Genomic DNA, 15,702 nt, shown 5'->3' on the forward strand with positions numbered 1-15,702 from the left:
AGGCGACCGCGCAGCTCGACAGAATGCTCCGGAGATAAAGCGGCGAGACAATTCGGAAAATTACTATGCCGAATCTCCGAGCTGTACTTTGAACAAAATTGAGGCTCAGAAGACTAACCTCCATGCTCTCGTGATCAGGGCCACATCCTACGATTAGCAACGGATAATGCCGTTTGAAATTCAATACTCGAGGATTTGGCCGCCGCGCTTCATTCAGCGGCCCAGTCCTGAAGACTTGGGAACTAGCGTGATCGGAGCGTTAATAGGCCGGATTCAAAAGGGTATAGATGCTCATACTCGGTCAAAATTGAGATAGCGTACTGGCATTTCCGGCTCCAGATATGCCTCCATATTTGACCTTCATTCGTAGAAGTTGTTGTTGTCATTGTTGTGGTCTGGACTGCAAGACGAGCGGCTCACTATAAGAGTGGGCCTACGGTGCCCAGGTGGAGACTGCGCTGAGGCCGCCCGCCGTGGCGCCGAAAGCGTCTCCTCGGCATCAATCCCCCCATCGCTCCCCAACCTTCAATCTCCGGATATCCTCATAACAAATGCTGTTCGGCAGTTCTCAGCTCCCTGGGGGCTATAGCGCTTATGTATGAATTATGTCGCCCTCCAAGAGGCCCCTTCTAGCTGATGAAGAGCTTGGAAAGAAAGATGACGACCACAGGCCGACGACATCATTAGAGCAGCAATGGCAACCAAAGTCATGGAAGCGTCCGCGGCGCCGGCGCATATTCCTTGCACTTTTTATGCTGTACATGGTCTATCTATTTTTCAAAAACATGCCAACGGACCTTCCCTCTGCAAGAGAGCGCATGAAATCCAGATTACCTCCGTCACAACATGTTCTGCCTGGGGAAGCTCCTCCACCTGGAATGGCTTCAACCCACCCTCCTCCGAGGGGCGAGTCCGGCCTTGAGAATAAGGACGAATACTATTACGAGGGGAAGATACAGTTTTACGAGCTGGGAAAGTCATTGAAGCTATTTCAACCATCTGCCCGCCCGACTACATCCAACAGTGTAATTTTCGCGGCTTCGAGCTTGGGGAGTGTTTCGGACCTTTTACCGCTTGCGTGTCGCATGGTGGAGGTTAAACTGAACAAAGTGCACTTTTTGCTGATGGGAAGGGATGATATTTCGATCGAGGACATTCAAAGGGTTAATGGCCTGGCGCATACACGCTGTCCGATCCACTGGCATGGTGAGTTTCACTAGATTACATTTGGAAAACAGTATAACCAACCATAGCATGTATCATCTAGATGCTCGCGTCGATTACGCCCGATGGTCCACCGATGCTCGTATGGAGGAGGCTGTGGCCGCCGTTCTGCCGTATATTCAGACATATCTCAAGCCACAAGTTCTCGTTACACAAGGAGATTCCTGGGAAGACTCGTACTTCTTGAGGGGTCTTCAAAAAGCACGCAATCTTGGGGTACCACACATCAAACTCACTCATGCTGCAAGGGACCTAATGTGGCTAGCTTCTCTTGACAGTACTGCTCTTCGATGTAAGTCTCTCGGCACTATCCACAGTACTCTATATGCTGATCATGGCAAATCCAGCTTGGAATGATGTCCACGTCGAGTTTCTTATTCAGGCTCCGCGTAATTCTGCAGGATCAATTATCAGATTGATTCGGTCCTTAGAGCGTGCGGACTTCCTTGGGTGTAGCCCGAGTCTAACTATTGAGCTTCCGTCTCAAGTAGATTCGGGACTCTTACACTTTCTTGAGAAACTCAAATGGCTTTCTGACACGCCTGGCAAGCTGACTCTTCGCCGACGGATTGGCCTGCAGGAGATGACCCCTCATGAGGCAGCTTTACGCGCCGTTGAAGCCTTCTATCCGAGAAACCCTTTGCTATCGCATGTCCTTGTACTCTCGCCGGACATGGAACTAGCCCCATGTTTTTTCCACTACTTGATGTATATCATCCTAAGCTACCGACATTCGACTCGCTCTCAGACGATACATTCAGACCTTTTTGGGGTCTCACTCGAGCTCCCATCGTTGCAGCTTACCAATGATGAGCCTTTCGAGCAGTTCAATCTTGACAAGACTCAGTTTGCTAAGCAGAATATCCCAGGCTCACTGCCCCTATTCTTATGGCAGGCCCCGAATAGCAATGCCGCCCTATATTTCGGTGACAAATGGGCGGAGCTGCATTCGTTTCTTTCTCAGCGACTTGCGGCGAAAGACACAGCTGGAAAACCTCCAAAGCAGGAAAAGGTTATCTCAAGAAGATATCCTGCCTTCCTAGAGTTCATGCACGAGCTGCTCCGTGCCCGAGGATATTATTTACTCTACCCGGCGTTTCCCGTTAATGGACGACTTTCTATTGCAAAATTCCACGATGACCTATTCCAGATTCCTGAGGAATTTGCGAAGGATATCTCCGAGTCTCTCTCGAACGGCCGTCAGGTATTCGCGTCCTCCGAGAGATCCCTCAGCGAAGCTTCAACCCTGATGCCGCTTCTGGATACATTCTCGTTGGAGCCGCCTGATATCAGTCATTTACCGCTGCTCTCGGACAGAGGCAAAGAGATATCAGAGTCTGACTTCGCTCACGATACGGAGAACTATCTGAGAGAATTCAGAGTACGTTATGGAGGTTGTCCTGAGGACTTGCTTGCGGATAATATGAGCGCAGAGGAACTATTCTGCAAAGAATAATCCTGATGGAAGGCTACTATATATGAAAAACTAACGCCATACTTTTTACTTAACTATATACGAATCTATACCCATTGCTGAACGTACACTATGCTACATTCACGTGACCTTTATATACCACGTGACGTCAGTAAAGGTGCTTGGCAAGTGGGCTTACATAAGACACCGGAAGCTCCACTGGCGCAACGCCCAAGCGGCGACGAGAGGCAGAGCTCTCTGTTTCCATCAACAAGCTTATGAATCATTCCCTACGCCATCACTGACTGTGCAGAGGCTCTTGTTTCTACGTATCTCTGGGCCGCCTACTTTTATCCTCGTCTTTCCTACCAACCGCTCCTTCCGTCACAGACCACACATCTTCGTCACCAGATAGCCGTCGAACATGGCGAAGGAAGGCGAGCGGTCAGCTCCGGCCGACAAGGGCAAGGGAAAGGTTGATGATATCAAGGACCTGGCTGGAGGAAAGAAGGATAAGCCTGAAGAGAAAACACAAGCGAACGGCAAACAGAAGGATGACGAGCCGCAGGAAGGTACGCAGCTACTGTGTTCTCTTGACACACGTCACCCTCGGCCTCTCGACCGTTCACTAACCACATTGATTGCACAGAGGAGCTTAGTGAGGAGGATCAACAACTGAAGAGTGAACTAGAAATGCTTGTGGAGCGGTTAAAGGTATTGCTATTGCAGCCCGCTGTTGTCTTGACTCCGCTGACGCCAGCCTGTATCCAACTTAGGAACCGGATACTTCGCTGTACGGACCTGCTCTAGACGCTATTAAAAACTTCATCAAAACTTCCACATCCTCTATGACAGCAGTCCCTAAGCCTCTCAAGTTCCTACGACCACACTATGATGATCTCGCGGCTCTTTATGATAAGTGGTCGGACGGTGCAGTCAAGGTGGGTTGCGTCTGATTAGATCTACAATCCGGAAGCTGACAATAACTTTGCTGTAGGACTCCTTGGCCGATATGCTGTCTGTTCTGGGAATGACCTACGGGGATGAAGAGAAATTCGAAACGCTAAAGTACCGTCTTCTCACCAAGTCCGAAGACCTCGGTTCCTGGGGCCACGAATATGTCAGACATTTGGCCCTTGAAATTGGCCAGGAGTACCAGAACAGGTTGAACGCGGAGAAAGAAGTGAAGGACTTGATTGATCTCGCTTTATCCCTTGTTCCGTATTTCCTGGGCCACAACGCTGAAGCTGATGCTGTTGACCTCCTGAGTGAGCTTGAGATTATTGAGGAGATCTCTCGCTTTGTGGACGAAAACACATACTCGAGAGTTTGTCTGTACATGGTCAGCATGGTTAACCTGCTCACATATCCCGAAGACCAGCAGTTCCTTCGAACGGCACACGAGATCTACGTTCGCTACAAAGAACTTACCAAGGCCATTGTGCTCGCCATCCGGTTGAACGACGTTGACCTTATTAAGAGCGATTTGAACGCGACATCCGATCAGTCCATCAAGAAGCAGATGGCCTTTCTAGTTTCCAGGCAACAAATCTGGCTGGACAACCTAGGCGAAGATGAGGAGGATCAGACTTTTATGGAATGCTTGAACAACACCTCAATTCCCAAGCATTTCAAGTCTCTTGGTAAAGAACTCAACATTCTTGATCCGATTATGCCCGAGGATATCTACAAAACACACCTTGAGAGCAGCCGAGGGGCGGGTCTCACGAATGTGGACTCGGCTAGACACAATCTTGCGAGCGCCTTTGTCAACTCATTTGCGAACGCTGGATTTGGCAACGATAACATGATGATTGTTGAGGGTGATAAGGGGCCTTGGGTTTGGAAGACAAAAGACGATGGTATGCTGTCGACAACGGCCTCGATGGGCATGCTCTTACACCGGGATGTCGAAATTGGATTGGACAAGATCGACAAGTTCACATACGCCACGGAGGATCAGATTAAGGCTGGTGCTCTTCTATCTATCGGTATTCTGAACTCAGGTGTGCGAATTGATTCAGAGCCCGCCCTAGCTCTTCTGAGCGATTCGGAGACGCTCGGGACGAAGAACGTCCCGATGAGGGTCGCAGCAATTATGGGTCTTGGTCTAGCATACGCTGGTTCAAACAAGGAGGAGCTTCTTGAAGTTCTGCTACCTATTGTCGAGGATGGTTCTCTAGATATGCAGCTCTCTGCCATGGCTGCCGTCTCACTCGGTCTCATCTTTGTTGGTTCTTCAAATCATCAGGTTAGTGAAGCTATCGCAACGACTCTCATGGATGAGGAACGGCAGAAGCAGCTCAAGGACAAGTGGACCCGCTTCATGGCCCTTGGCCTTGCGCTTCTGTACTTTGGCCGCCAGGAGGAAGTGGACGTTATTCTTGATATCCTGAAGGCGGTTGATCACCCTATGGCGAAGCCCACATCCGTCCTCGCTTCGGTATGTGCTTGGGCAGGCACTGGAACTGTCCTTAAGCTGCAGGAGCTTCTTCACATCTGTAATGACGTCATTGAGGAAAGTGATGAGAAGAAGGGCGACGAGCTTGTCCAGTCATATGCTGTATTGGGTCTGTCTCTGATCGCGATGGGAGAGGACGTCGGGCAAGATATGATTCTCAGGCAATTCGGCCACCTGATGCATTACGGCGCTAGCAACATTCGGAAGGCCGTCCCTCTCGCGATGGGTCTGATCAGTCCTAGCAACCCCCAGATGAAGGTGTACGATACACTGTCAAGATACAGCCACGACAACGATAATGACGTTGCTATCAACGCCATCTTCGCCATGGGGCTTTGTGGTGCCGGAACGAAGAACTCCCGTATAGCACAGCTCTTGAGGCAGCTGGCGAGCTACTATCACCGTGACCAAAACTCCCTCTTCATGGTGCGAATTGCTCAGGGTCTTCTGCACATGGGCAAGGGCACAATGACGCTGAACCCGTTCCACACCGATCGCCAAGTACTGAGCCGAGTTTCCGCTGCCGGTCTGCTCACAGTACTCGTGTCTTTGATTGACGCGAAACAATTCATCCTCGCCGAACACCATTACCTCCTTTACTTCCTCATCACTGCCATGTACCCTCGTTTCCTTGTTACGCTTGACGAGGAACTCCAGCCTCTTCCAGTCAACGTCCGTGTAGGACAGGCTGTTGACGTCGTTGGACAGGCCGGACGTCCTAAGACTATCACCGGCTGGCAGACGCAGAGTACTCCCGTCCTTCTCTCTCACGGTGAGCGAGCCGAACTGGAGGATGAGCAATATATTCCTCTCAGCAGCACCTTGGAGGGCTTGGTTATCTTGCGTAAGGTACGTTGTATTCTTACTTCCTAATTTTTACTGGAACTCCTACTAACCACTTCATAGAACCCTGACTGGGAGGAGAGCTCGACTTAAGCAAGGATCATCCTTTCTGAATGGCATATTTGAGATAGATTCAGCGCGATCCTAGGCGCCCGTATACATTTTAACTCTTGTGTATTCAGAAAAGTCTGAAAGTATAGTAACTAAAGATTTCTAATGAACCTCGCAAGTTTAGGCTCAGTAGATCGTCAACTTGGCTTTTCCAGTAGCTACGTAAATGGACGCTGCTGAGCGGCGATAAGCCTGGAGAAGTCCTAAAGTGGTATGTAGGGCATAGGGCACGTGAGATAAGAAATCCTCAATTTTGCGGCATCATTGAGCCCGACATCTTCGGAAAGAGGCCGCAACTGCAGAAAGCGCTCATCGTCCAGTGATATTTTGTGCCCTTGCTAGCACTGAAAATGAAGCTCGACCCAAAAGCAATCCGCTACCTTACATCGGAGGATTTCCGTGTTCTCTCAGCAGTATGGCTTCATCTCCCCCCCGCATTGTATTGGCTGTATCGCATCCATCTAACAGAAGCGCCCACTAGGTCGAGCAAGGAAGCAGGAACCATGAAGTTGTCCCAACTCCTCTAATCGCGCAAATTTCTGGCCTTCGCGGTGGGAGCGGAGTCAACCGGTCTATCTCGAACCTCGCAAAGACCAACCTTATCGCCAAGGTGAAGAATGCAAAGTGTATGCCCCCCGCTCTTTTTATCCTTTGTCGCAACCGAAGTCTGATGCGTGCGCGCGCTGCGTAGATGATGGATATCGACTTACCTACGGTGGATTGGACTACTTGGCGCTCAACGCTCACCAGAAGCAAAAGTGCATCTACTCCGTCGGAAATCAGATTGGTGTCGGAAAGGAATCAGATATCATAGTCGTTGCCAACGATAAGGGAACACAACGGATTCTTAAAATTCACCGACTAGGCCGTATCTCGTTCCGAACCGTCAAGACGAACCGAGACTACTTGCGCAACCGAAGCACAGGCTCATGGATGTACATGTCGCGGTTGGCGGCGATGAAGGAATTCGCGTTCATGAAGGCGCTACGAGAGAACGGTTTTTCGGTGCCCGAACCGATTGCGCAGAACAGACACACCATTGTTATGAGCTTGATCGATGCGTTCCCGCTCCGGCAGATCTCAAATGTTCCGAACCCGGCGCTCTTATACTCCGAACTCATGGATATTATCATGCAATTGGCTCGATATGGATTGATTCACGGAGATTTCAACGAGTTCAATATTCTCATCAAAGAAGAGGAGGATCCAGAGGCGAAAGGAAAGGGACGCGAGGGCGACGAGGACAACGAGAACCTCAAGCTAACCCCGGTAATCATCGATTTTCCACAGATGGTGTCGATTGATCATGTAAATGCGGAGATGTATTTCGACCGCGATGTCAACTGCATCAAGCGCTATTTCCAGCGGAAATTCCACTTTGTCAGTGATGTGCCAGGACCTTTCTTTGCTGACGCCAAGAAGCAGCTGCGCCAGAATGCTGCGAAGAGACTCGATGTTGAAGTCGAAGCGTCCGGATTCTCGAGGAAGATGGCGCGTGATCTTGAGAACTATATGAAGGAAGTCGGTGTCGATGGTGATAATGGGGCTTCAAATGGGGACGGCTCTGACAGTGATGAAGAGGAGGAAGAGGACTCGCAAGCGTCGGGGTCAGAAGAAGAAGAAACAGCAGACCTGAGGGATTCAAAAACAGATACGCTTGATGAGAGTTCCCAAAGACTGAAGGAATTGCATGTTTCATGAACTCCCAAAGTTTTGAGCGGCGTGTGACCTGCGTAGTACAAAACCATAATTCTAATGACCGTCATGAGCGAAAAAATATAGAATTTTATTACAGTTACCATATCTTTTCTTCTCGTACATCACTTGTAATGGACCCAGTTGCATGGCCGATTTATAGGAAATCAGTTACGGCACCGGACGCGGCCAACCACGCAATTCCAATTTCCGCTGCAAAAGTTCCGTCCAAAAGAACCACCGAACCCAGCGACAACTCCCAATCCACCGCACCACCCTCCCATCTCTCTTCTCTGCAATTCGGACAACGAAGAGAAGATTTCAAAATGGTCCGCGCCAGAATTCCCAAGAAGCCCCGCGGCTGGGTGAGCCCATCCGCACCTCTTTCCATGCGCAAGCAGGTATACCTGTAAGTGAATTTTGTCCAGTCTCACGCCCTCCTCTCCAACTTCAACTCGTCAATAACTGATCCGAACGGTCTACAGTCCCAATTTCACAATCGCCCTCATTCGTACCCCCTTCCTTCCCCCGCGCTTTGCCTCCTTCTACGTCCCCTTGAACTTCAACAAACTCGATCTTCGCGACTATCTGCAACGGCTATATGGAGTTGGTGTCCTGAGGATCCGTAGCTACGTCGAGCAAATGAAGGTCACACGGATGAAGCGCAATGGAAATGGGTATGGTCAGCTTCGACGGCCGCAATCGAAGAAGAGGATGACGGTTGAGATGAAGGAGCCGTTTGTTTGGCCCGAGGCTCCGGAGGATATGGCGCCGTGAGTTTTACCTTTTTCATCCTTTTTTTCCTGCCGAGGCTAGGATCTTTATTGGCAGGTTCACCCATTTCCGGTTATCCATACGCTAACATCTCGATTGCGAATCACAGATGGGAGAAGGATCAGTTCTTCAAAGCCGCAGAATACCAAGACAACATCCAGAAGTCACAGCAATTCGAAAACAAGACAAAGCCCAATGAAGCAGAGCGTGAGGCCTTCGAGGCAGAAGCAAAGAAGCTGCTGGACGGCTCGAAACCGTGGAGGCCGACTTGGCAGGCTCTGGGGCTGAATTATAATCGCTCGGCTGTGGGGGATGCGAAGGACATTTTCCCGGGCAATGGGCGATCATAGTTGGGACCTCTGGTGATGGTGGTGATTTTCTAGTGTCCGACGGTACCCCTAATTGGATTGGGTTTGGTTCTTTTTCTGGTTCTGTATTAACTGCTATGTCATGTCTGTATTATATATCTTTGGACTCTAAATGTAGATATTTTTCTGACTCTAGGTTGGCTATGTGCTTGTAGAAAAAGGTTAACAGTACACGGTATTCGCGATAAGAAGATATGTCCGAACTTCTTACATTGAGGAAGAACTGATATGACATTGCAGTATTAACGATACTATATGCTATGATGAGAATAGTCAACCAAGACAAGACGGTGTATAGACAAAATCGATAGGCTAATCAGACAACGGGAATCAAGCTAGAGAGGTTATGGAGAACACAAAGCTACAGACGGCTTTCAACGAAGTTCATGTGGTGCTGGCCAGGCCAGTGAGCATCCGGCCACACATGTCGGATGGCTTCCCAAATGTGCCTATAACCATGTTAGTGAGATGTTGATATAGATTAGAAAGCAACGGGTAAACATACTTAACATATATAATCTCAAGGCCATTGCTGACTTCGTCCGGGACATCCTTGACCTCCTTCCTGTTCTGGTGTGGCAAGAGGACGGTCGTGACTCCGGCTCGCAAAGCGCCGATGAGTTTCTCCTTGATACCGCCAACGGGCATCACGCGGCCGCGGAGGGAGACTTCACCGGTCATTGCAAGCTTGGGTGGAACAGCCTTGCCCGAGAAGAGAGAGATCAACCCGATAGTGTGTGCAAGGCCTGCAGAGGGGCCGTCCTTGGGGATGGCGCCTGAGGGGCAGTGGACGTGCAGACTTCGGCTCTTCATGATATCCTCGTTGGGATCAGATGTCAGGCCGAGTTCGAAGGAGTGAGCCTTGACCCAGGTGAGAGCCACCTCTACGCTCTCCTTGAGAACATCACCTAGCTTTCCAGTCAACTGGACGCGGCCGCTTCCAGGCATATCTGCAACTTCAATGAATAGTATGCTTCCTTGGCCGCCGGTTGAGTATGCGACTAGACCGGTGACCACACCTGGGCGGCCATGCTTTTCTGCGATCTCTTCATCGAAGCGCTCGATGCCAAGAATTTCTTCCAAGTCATCAACACTAACCACAGGGTTGTATGAATCAGCCTTGGCTGCATCCGAGGCATCTGCGAACTGGACAGCCTTGTAGCGGCAAATTGAGCCGAGCTCTCGTTCGAGGTTCCGTACTCCAGATTCTCTAGTGTAGGAAGTTGTAGTCTTGTCGATAACGTCATCCGAGAAAACCACTTGACCATCCTCAAGACCGTTTGCCCGTATCTGCTTAGGAATCAGATGCCTCTTTGCAATGTGCCGCTTCTCGACGGTTGTGTAGCCGGAAAGTTGGATTGTCTCCATTCGGTCGAGAAGAGGAGGGGGAATAGTGTCAAGTGAGTTGGCCGTTGCAATGAAAAGGACCTTGCTCAGATCAATGGGAATGTTGATATAGTGGTCAACAAAGGTATAATTCTGTTCAGGGTCCAGGACTTCAAGCATCGCCGCAGATGGGTCTCCCTGGAAATTGGGACCGCCTAGCTTATCGATTTCATCGAGCAAGAACACTGGGTTGGCAACACCAACTTTCTTGAGACCATTAACGATCAGACCCGGCATGGCAGCAACATAGGTTCTCCGGTGGCCTCTAATCTCAGCTTCATCCCTAACGCCACCGAGGGATATTCTGTGGAATTTGCGGCCAAGAGCAGTGGCAACAGATCGTGCCAGGCTGGTCTTTCCGGTTCCCGGAGGGCCGACAAGAAGGAGAATCGGAGATTTATCGACCATGCGCCTGGATGTTAACGAGTGTAGCTTTGACTCGATAGCAGCGCGGTCTGACTCTGGCAACGATGGGATATCCTTCTCGATATCGCCGCCGGAGTTGTCTAGCTCCTTTGTAAGGCTTGCAATTTGGCGCTCAATGCTCTGGTTTGTTGATTGTTTGAGCCTCAACACTGCGAGATACTCAAGAAGCCTCTTCTTGATCCTCTCTAGGCCGTAATGGTCATCATCCAGCTGCTTCCGCGCCAGCTTTAAAGTCTCTGGGCCAAGCTTGTCTTCGGTCACTTTGGTCCAGGGAAGGTCCGCGATATTCTCCAAGTAGGTTCGTACCACGCCATACTCCTGGTTCATAGGCATCATCTTACGAAGCCGCCGCAGCTCCTTGTCAGCAATCTTCTGAGCCTCAGGGCTGAGCTGAGCTTCTTTGAGCTTCTGTTGCAATTCATCGAGCTCATTGGATTCCTTCTCATCAGAGTCATTGTTACGCCCACCCATTCCAGGTGGGGCTTGTCCAGGGACACCAGGCATGCCTCGTTTAGATAGCAAGTCCCGAATACCAATGTCCAATAGAGATCCTGGAGGAATGCTATCCGTAGAGATGGTAGTGAATTTGACATTGCTGCGAATGCTTTGATTCTGCTTGCTGAGAATCTCGATAACTCTTTCCAGTCGTGTCTTAACGTCCAGAGCAGACAGCACACGAAGCTTTTCTTCAAGCGCCGATTCGGCGATATCGGCCATAACATCCGCCAGTCTCCCTGCCTGGGCGAGATCAGACTTGGTAATGATCAACTCGAATTTCCGGGCAATAATTGGTGACAAGCGGGGCCCTCCGCTAGCAGGCATCAACGAGGTGTATCGCAGAAGGGTAAGCAGTTCCTTAGAAAGTTGTCTCAACTGCTGGAACAACTCGACAGTTTCCGCGTCGGCCGGGGACGGCTCTATACAGTCAACCATTAGCTGCCGTGTCGCAAACACGAAGGGCTCCTTGGACAAACCTTTTTCATCATGAAGAATACACTCTGCTTCAAAGAATGGACGTTCTTTCAGTACGCGTCGGACAGTGAGACGTTGGACCCCTTGAACCAAAAGGTGAGGTTCCGAATAGGCCCGGCGCTGGACACCGATGACTTTCCCGAGTGTACCATAACGATATAGATCCTCTTTTCTCGCTTGACCGGCATCGATAGCTTCATATTCCTCCCTCCTATCGCCATCAATAGCACCGTCATCAATTACGTGCTGGCCATCCTTGCTCAGAAAAGGTGAGCCGAGCGGAACGCAGGCGAACGTGATGGAGTTAGCATCTCGCTTGTTCGCTTGCGTTCGATTGAGCAATGAGGATAGAAGGTTTGCGAGATCGGGCCGGTTTGAAACTGGAATTCGTAGCGTTGCCCCAGGGAGTAAGATGGAGCCTTTAGGGAGCGGAACCAACGCCAACTTCGTCGGTCTTCCCCCGTTGGAGCCCATCTTGGAATGGTCCGGTTTCGGGCAGCTCTATACGGTGAGTGGATGGCTGAGTCGATGAAGGTTGAAGATTAGGTTGGTGTTTTGGGTGTTTGTTTAAGACCGGGTATTGAAGGTCAGAACGCGGGCGAGTTGGGGGCGGATAGGCCGGTTGTTTATAAGGTTGATGGCGAAAGGTTCCAGAACTCCGTAGATGAGTCGGCCGGGGGTTCTGGGGGAATCGTGATGATCTGAAGATAAGCCACTGCTCCCCGAAGCCGAGGTTCACGACATCAGCTCCTTCTTCTCCGCAGACAGCCCCAACCTTCCAGAGAATCAAGGTTAGTACAGTAAATCTACTAGTATATGAACTATTTTTGACATTTCATCTGGTATCCAGACAAGCGACAGTATTGCCAGCCTCTGAGCATGGGCACGAGGAGATAAGTTCACCAATAATCTCGGCATTTCCGCGGCGTAATTGCCCGGTATCACGTGGCATTTTGCCGCTTAAGGCTGGGTAATCTGCTGTCACGATAGCACATGGTTCGTAATTTATCCAAGGAGCGGAACACAATCCGGAATTGCTGGTGCCGCCATTGAAGTCCATACAATTCAGTCGCCGAAGTTCAACTTCTTGCCTCCGGTGCTCGACGCTTTTTCTTCGTTTTTACGCCCTTGGACTTTTGCATCCCAAATAGCCGATATATCCATTGCATCAGCCTATACACACAAAATCCAAGCACCAATCCTCGAATCTTCAAGATGGCGACACAAGCCCCGCCCCCCTCCGCAAACCCCGCGTCGCAAAAGATCTTCACAATTGGCACGCGCAAGTCCAAGCTCGCTCTCCTCCAGACCGATCTTGTTTTGGCCGCGCTTAAAGGGAGATACCCAGATTATGAGTTCAAGATCCATTCGCGTGAAACCGCCGGTGACCAAAACACAACCATTGCGCTCCGGGATTTTACCACCAAGAATCTATGGACACAGGAGCTAGAGGATCTTCTTGAGGCAGGACATGTTGATCTTATTGTGCACTCTCTAAAAGGTAACACAATAATTCGATTTTATTTGGTCGATGATTGACTTTTTGGGCCTTTGCAGATGTTCCAACCCTTTTGCCCTCGACCTGCAAACTCGGCCCCATGATGCCCCGTGAAGATTCACGAGATGTTCTAGTCATCAAGAAGGGTCTACCTAATATGAGCCTAGCGGAGATGCCAGCAGGCTCAGTTGTCGGAACCTCTTCCATTCGCCGTACCGCCCAGCTCGCGCAAAAATACCCCCATCTGAAGGTGATGGACGTTCGAGGAAACATCGGTACACGGCTCTCCAAACTAGATGCTGAAGATAGTCCATATACGTGTCTTATTCTAGCCGCTGCCGGATTATTAAGGTTGGGGCTTGAAGATCGTATTTTCCAGTACCTGGAATCAAAGAATGGTGGAATGTTGTATGCCGTTGGGCAGGGTGCATTGGGCATTGAAATCCGCAAGGATGACCAAGTTATGGAGGATTTGTTACGAGGCATTGGTCACGACCAGACGACATTTGCTTGCTTGGCCGAGAGAAGCCTTCTACGGGTGCTAGAGGGTGGTTGCAGCGCGCCATTGGGTGTAGAAACGGAGTGGATTCAGGATACTGGAGGGTCATCGAAATTGAGGATGAGAGCGATCGTTGTCAGCGTGGATGGTCGTGAGAGCGCTGAAGTCGAGGTTGATGGAGCAGTGGGCTCGGCTCAATCTGCAGAAGAGTTTGGTATAACAGTGGCCAAAGCATTGGTGGCTAAAGGCGCGGGGAAGATCCTTGAGGAGATTCAGCGGAACAAACAGCCCCAGCTGAAGATTCCTGTCGCTGAGTCGAGCTAGACAAGGGAGATGCTGGTCTCTCCTACACTGTTTATTATGTTCAATATTCGGCTCCCTTTAGCTCGTTGCATAGCTGGCCCATACAATATTGATGTACATATAAAATAATGTACCTATAACAAGCCCAGTTAGCCTCTATTCAAGGTATTGCCCGAACCTCTAGGGTTTGCTTCTTTGAATTCGTCCCACTCCCTGGCTTTCATTGTCTCTTCATCAGCCTTATCCAAATCATCTTCATCAATTTCTTCCCTTCGGCCTGACTCTTCTCCGCCCTTAAGCACGTTGCCCCGCCTGTGCTCTTCCTCTATGTATTCATCAATGGTCATAGTGGGTAAGTTATGCCCGGATCGAAAAACACCATCGCGGAGCTGTGTGCGCCGGTCAAGTAAAGTGAACGGCTGCATAGGCTTTCCTTCTTTACTCAAGAGCGGTCCAAATTTCCCGCCCTGCAGAAGTTGGGATATTGGCGGATCCAAGCGCTCTGAGTAATTTGCGTCATTGCCCCGGTTCCTTCTCCTCTGGTCATTCTCATCAGATGGTTCGGGTCGCGGAGGCATCTTCCGGATCATCGACAGCATGGACAGCTCTTGCGTTAGAAGGTCCAATGACTGGAAAGCTTGGTGGGTATACAAGTTTATTTCCGCAAGGTAAAGCTGCCGGACATCGTCTTCATCACTTTGGAGCTGGTGCTGGTTCTCGGAGAGGTACTTCATAGAAACGTAAGCGACGTCCAGAACTTTCAAGTGGCAGAAATTCAACCTCAAGTCTTTGTTTAAGTTCCTTCTCCTCCTTAAACCTTGTTATCTTCACATCCCGGCGTGTTGCGGCATCGTTCGTTTGTGTCAGAGAGAAAGAGGCGGGGTTCGCTACGTATCGTTCGTAGAGCTTCTTATCTTTGGGATTGAGCAGTGCATAATCATCGAGACGTGCTAGGTACGTTTCAAAATGCCGGAGCACTCGCTGTAATGTAGCCTCCCGGTCCGCGTTGTAGGATCGTTGTAGGAGCTCGGCGATGAGGTAGTCGACTGTTAGGTATCTGTGGCAGAAACCGAGGGGTTAGGATCACAGGATCAGTACATTGAAGAGCTTGACAGATAGCTCACGGTAGGTCACTTGTAGATAGGTCCTCTAGCAACTCGTTCGAGCTAAACATGGAGAGCGTCCCAACCAGTCGCTGGCACTCCTCCAGCTTTGCTATCGTCGCGTTGACATCGCTGCGATATGAGTCGGTGTTGGTATCGGCGCGAAATTCTAGTGCGGTTTTCTCCCGTTTCGCATCGGTGAATAGAGAACGAAGCGTCTGAGGTTGCTCCATTGAGAGTTGCAAGATCTGTAAAGGTGTTGAAAGGAAGAAACCCAAGCCTCAATTTGGAATGTCGATCTTTTGGGGCGCGCGAGGCCAGAGTTTAATTTCTAAGGCTGCCCCGCACTCGCTCTACTTCCCCACTACATATAGATTCTCGACCACATCCACCTTTACCCTCTTCTCATATCTCTTCTGTTTTGAGCCTTCTCTCAAGTTCTTGTCGAAACAGATCATGATAAAACATGTAGGTTGACTCTGAATGAAAGGCTCTTTATTGAATAAATAAATATAAGCATAAGCTGCATCAGAAGCCCTTGACATAAATATATATCCTAACTGCAAAACCGTTGCCAGGGGCTTGTTTGGTTTTTGCATTCGACCGTTTGCTCTTCAGTGTTTGC

General features: G+C 49.9%; 6 protein-coding genes across 6 annotated transcripts; 4 read left to right on the forward strand and 2 right to left on the reverse strand.

Annotated features, from left to right (window-relative positions):
• Nucleotides 1-605: 605 nt before the first annotated feature.
• On the forward strand, nucleotides 606-6,035 carry BJX68DRAFT_254233 (proteasome regulatory particle base subunit RPN1; the record flags this gene model as incomplete). Its single annotated transcript, XM_071042861.1, has 8 exons — nucleotides 606-1,206; nucleotides 1,268-1,516; nucleotides 1,572-2,605; nucleotides 3,054-3,210; nucleotides 3,288-3,352; nucleotides 3,415-3,579; nucleotides 3,636-5,948; nucleotides 6,006-6,035. The coding sequence occupies 8 exons, from the start codon at nucleotides 606-608 to the stop codon at nucleotides 6,033-6,035; spliced, it is 4,614 nt and encodes a 1,537-aa protein (XP_070901056.1).
• A 300-nt stretch (nucleotides 6,036-6,335) lies between these two features.
• On the forward strand, nucleotides 6,336-7,864 carry BJX68DRAFT_45821 (protein kinase RIO2). Its single transcript, XM_071049212.1, has 3 exons — nucleotides 6,336-6,466; nucleotides 6,535-6,679; nucleotides 6,745-7,864. Exons 1-3 carry the CDS (start codon nucleotides 6,404-6,406, stop codon nucleotides 7,752-7,754), a joined length of 1,218 nt encoding a protein of 405 aa, XP_070901057.1. The 5' UTR covers nucleotides 6,336-6,403; the 3' UTR covers nucleotides 7,755-7,864.
• Nucleotides 7,865-8,074: 210 nt separating this feature from the next.
• Nucleotides 8,075-8,872, forward strand: BJX68DRAFT_265154 (mitochondrial 54S ribosomal protein uL23m; the record flags this gene model as incomplete). Its single annotated transcript, XM_071045179.1, has 3 exons — nucleotides 8,075-8,157; nucleotides 8,234-8,485; nucleotides 8,632-8,872. 3 exons carry the CDS (start codon nucleotides 8,075-8,077, stop codon nucleotides 8,870-8,872), a joined length of 576 nt encoding a protein of 191 aa, XP_070901058.1.
• Nucleotides 8,873-9,060: 188 nt separating this feature from the next.
• BJX68DRAFT_45832 (putative LON domain serine protease) lies at nucleotides 9,061-12,328 on the reverse strand. Its single transcript, XM_071049214.1, has 3 exons — nucleotides 11,677-12,328; nucleotides 9,396-11,619; nucleotides 9,061-9,339 (listed from the first exon to the last, which is right to left on the reverse strand). Exons 1-3 carry the CDS (start codon nucleotides 12,146-12,148, stop codon nucleotides 9,252-9,254), a joined length of 2,784 nt encoding a protein of 927 aa, XP_070901059.1. The 5' UTR covers nucleotides 12,149-12,328; the 3' UTR covers nucleotides 9,061-9,251.
• A 220-nt stretch (nucleotides 12,329-12,548) lies between these two features.
• On the forward strand, nucleotides 12,549-14,059 carry BJX68DRAFT_45871 (porphobilinogen deaminase). The gene is made up of 2 exons (XM_071049215.1): nucleotides 12,549-13,175; nucleotides 13,232-14,059. The coding sequence occupies exons 1-2, from the start codon at nucleotides 12,890-12,892 to the stop codon at nucleotides 13,993-13,995; spliced, it is 1,050 nt and encodes a 349-aa protein (XP_070901060.1). The 5' UTR covers nucleotides 12,549-12,889; the 3' UTR covers nucleotides 13,996-14,059.
• On the reverse strand, nucleotides 14,060-15,397 carry BJX68DRAFT_45829 (IGBP1/TAP42 family protein). Its single transcript, XM_071049213.1, has 3 exons — nucleotides 15,099-15,397; nucleotides 14,755-15,031; nucleotides 14,060-14,702 (listed from the first exon to the last, which is right to left on the reverse strand). The coding sequence occupies exons 1-3, from the start codon at nucleotides 15,308-15,310 to the stop codon at nucleotides 14,124-14,126; spliced, it is 1,068 nt and encodes a 355-aa protein (XP_070901061.1). The 5' UTR covers nucleotides 15,311-15,397; the 3' UTR covers nucleotides 14,060-14,123.
• Between the last annotated feature and the right edge of the window lie 305 nt (nucleotides 15,398-15,702).

This window comes from Aspergillus pseudodeflectus (assembly GCF_044049435.1).
Source record: "Aspergillus pseudodeflectus strain CBS 756.74 chromosome Unknown BJX68scaffold_13, whole genome shotgun sequence".
NCBI classification, from domain to species: domain Eukaryota; kingdom Fungi; phylum Ascomycota; class Eurotiomycetes; order Eurotiales; family Aspergillaceae; genus Aspergillus; species Aspergillus pseudodeflectus.

Excerpts from the sequence above, each read along its gene's own strand:
- BJX68DRAFT_45829 (XM_071049213.1), bottom strand. The coding sequence starts at position 15,310 with ATGGAGCAACCTCAGACGCTTCGTTCTCTATTCACCGATGCGAAACGG. Across the intron at positions 15,032-15,098 it reads CTATCTACAAGTGACCTACC|ATACCTAACAGTCGACTACC; the intron begins GTGAGCTATCTG and ends TTTCTGCCACAG. Across the intron at positions 14,703-14,754 it reads AACTTAAACAAAGACTTGAG|TACCTCTCCGAGAACCAGCA; the intron begins GTTGAATTTCTG and ends GTTTCTATGAAG.
- BJX68DRAFT_45871 (XM_071049215.1), top strand. The coding sequence starts at position 12,890 with ATGGCGACACAAGCCCCGCCCCCCTCCGCAAACCCCGCGTCGCAAAAG. Across the intron at positions 13,176-13,231 it reads TATTGTGCACTCTCTAAAAG|ATGTTCCAACCCTTTTGCCC; the intron begins GTAACACAATAA and ends GGGCCTTTGCAG.
- BJX68DRAFT_45821 (XM_071049212.1), top strand. The coding sequence starts at position 6,404 with ATGAAGCTCGACCCAAAAGCAATCCGCTACCTTACATCGGAGGATTTC. Across the intron at positions 6,467-6,534 it reads ATTTCCGTGTTCTCTCAGCA|GTCGAGCAAGGAAGCAGGAA; the intron begins GTATGGCTTCAT and ends AGCGCCCACTAG. Across the intron at positions 6,680-6,744 it reads CAAGGTGAAGAATGCAAAGT|ATGATGGATATCGACTTACC; the intron begins GTATGCCCCCCG and ends CGCGCTGCGTAG.
- BJX68DRAFT_45832 (XM_071049214.1), bottom strand. The coding sequence starts at position 12,148 with ATGGGCTCCAACGGGGGAAGACCGACGAAGTTGGCGTTGGTTCCGCTC. Across the intron at positions 11,620-11,676 it reads TATTCTTCATGATGAAAAAG|AGCCGTCCCCGGCCGACGCG; the intron begins GTTTGTCCAAGG and ends TTGACTGTATAG. Across the intron at positions 9,340-9,395 it reads CTTGAGATTATATATGTTAA|GCACATTTGGGAAGCCATCC; the intron begins GTATGTTTACCC and ends ACATGGTTATAG.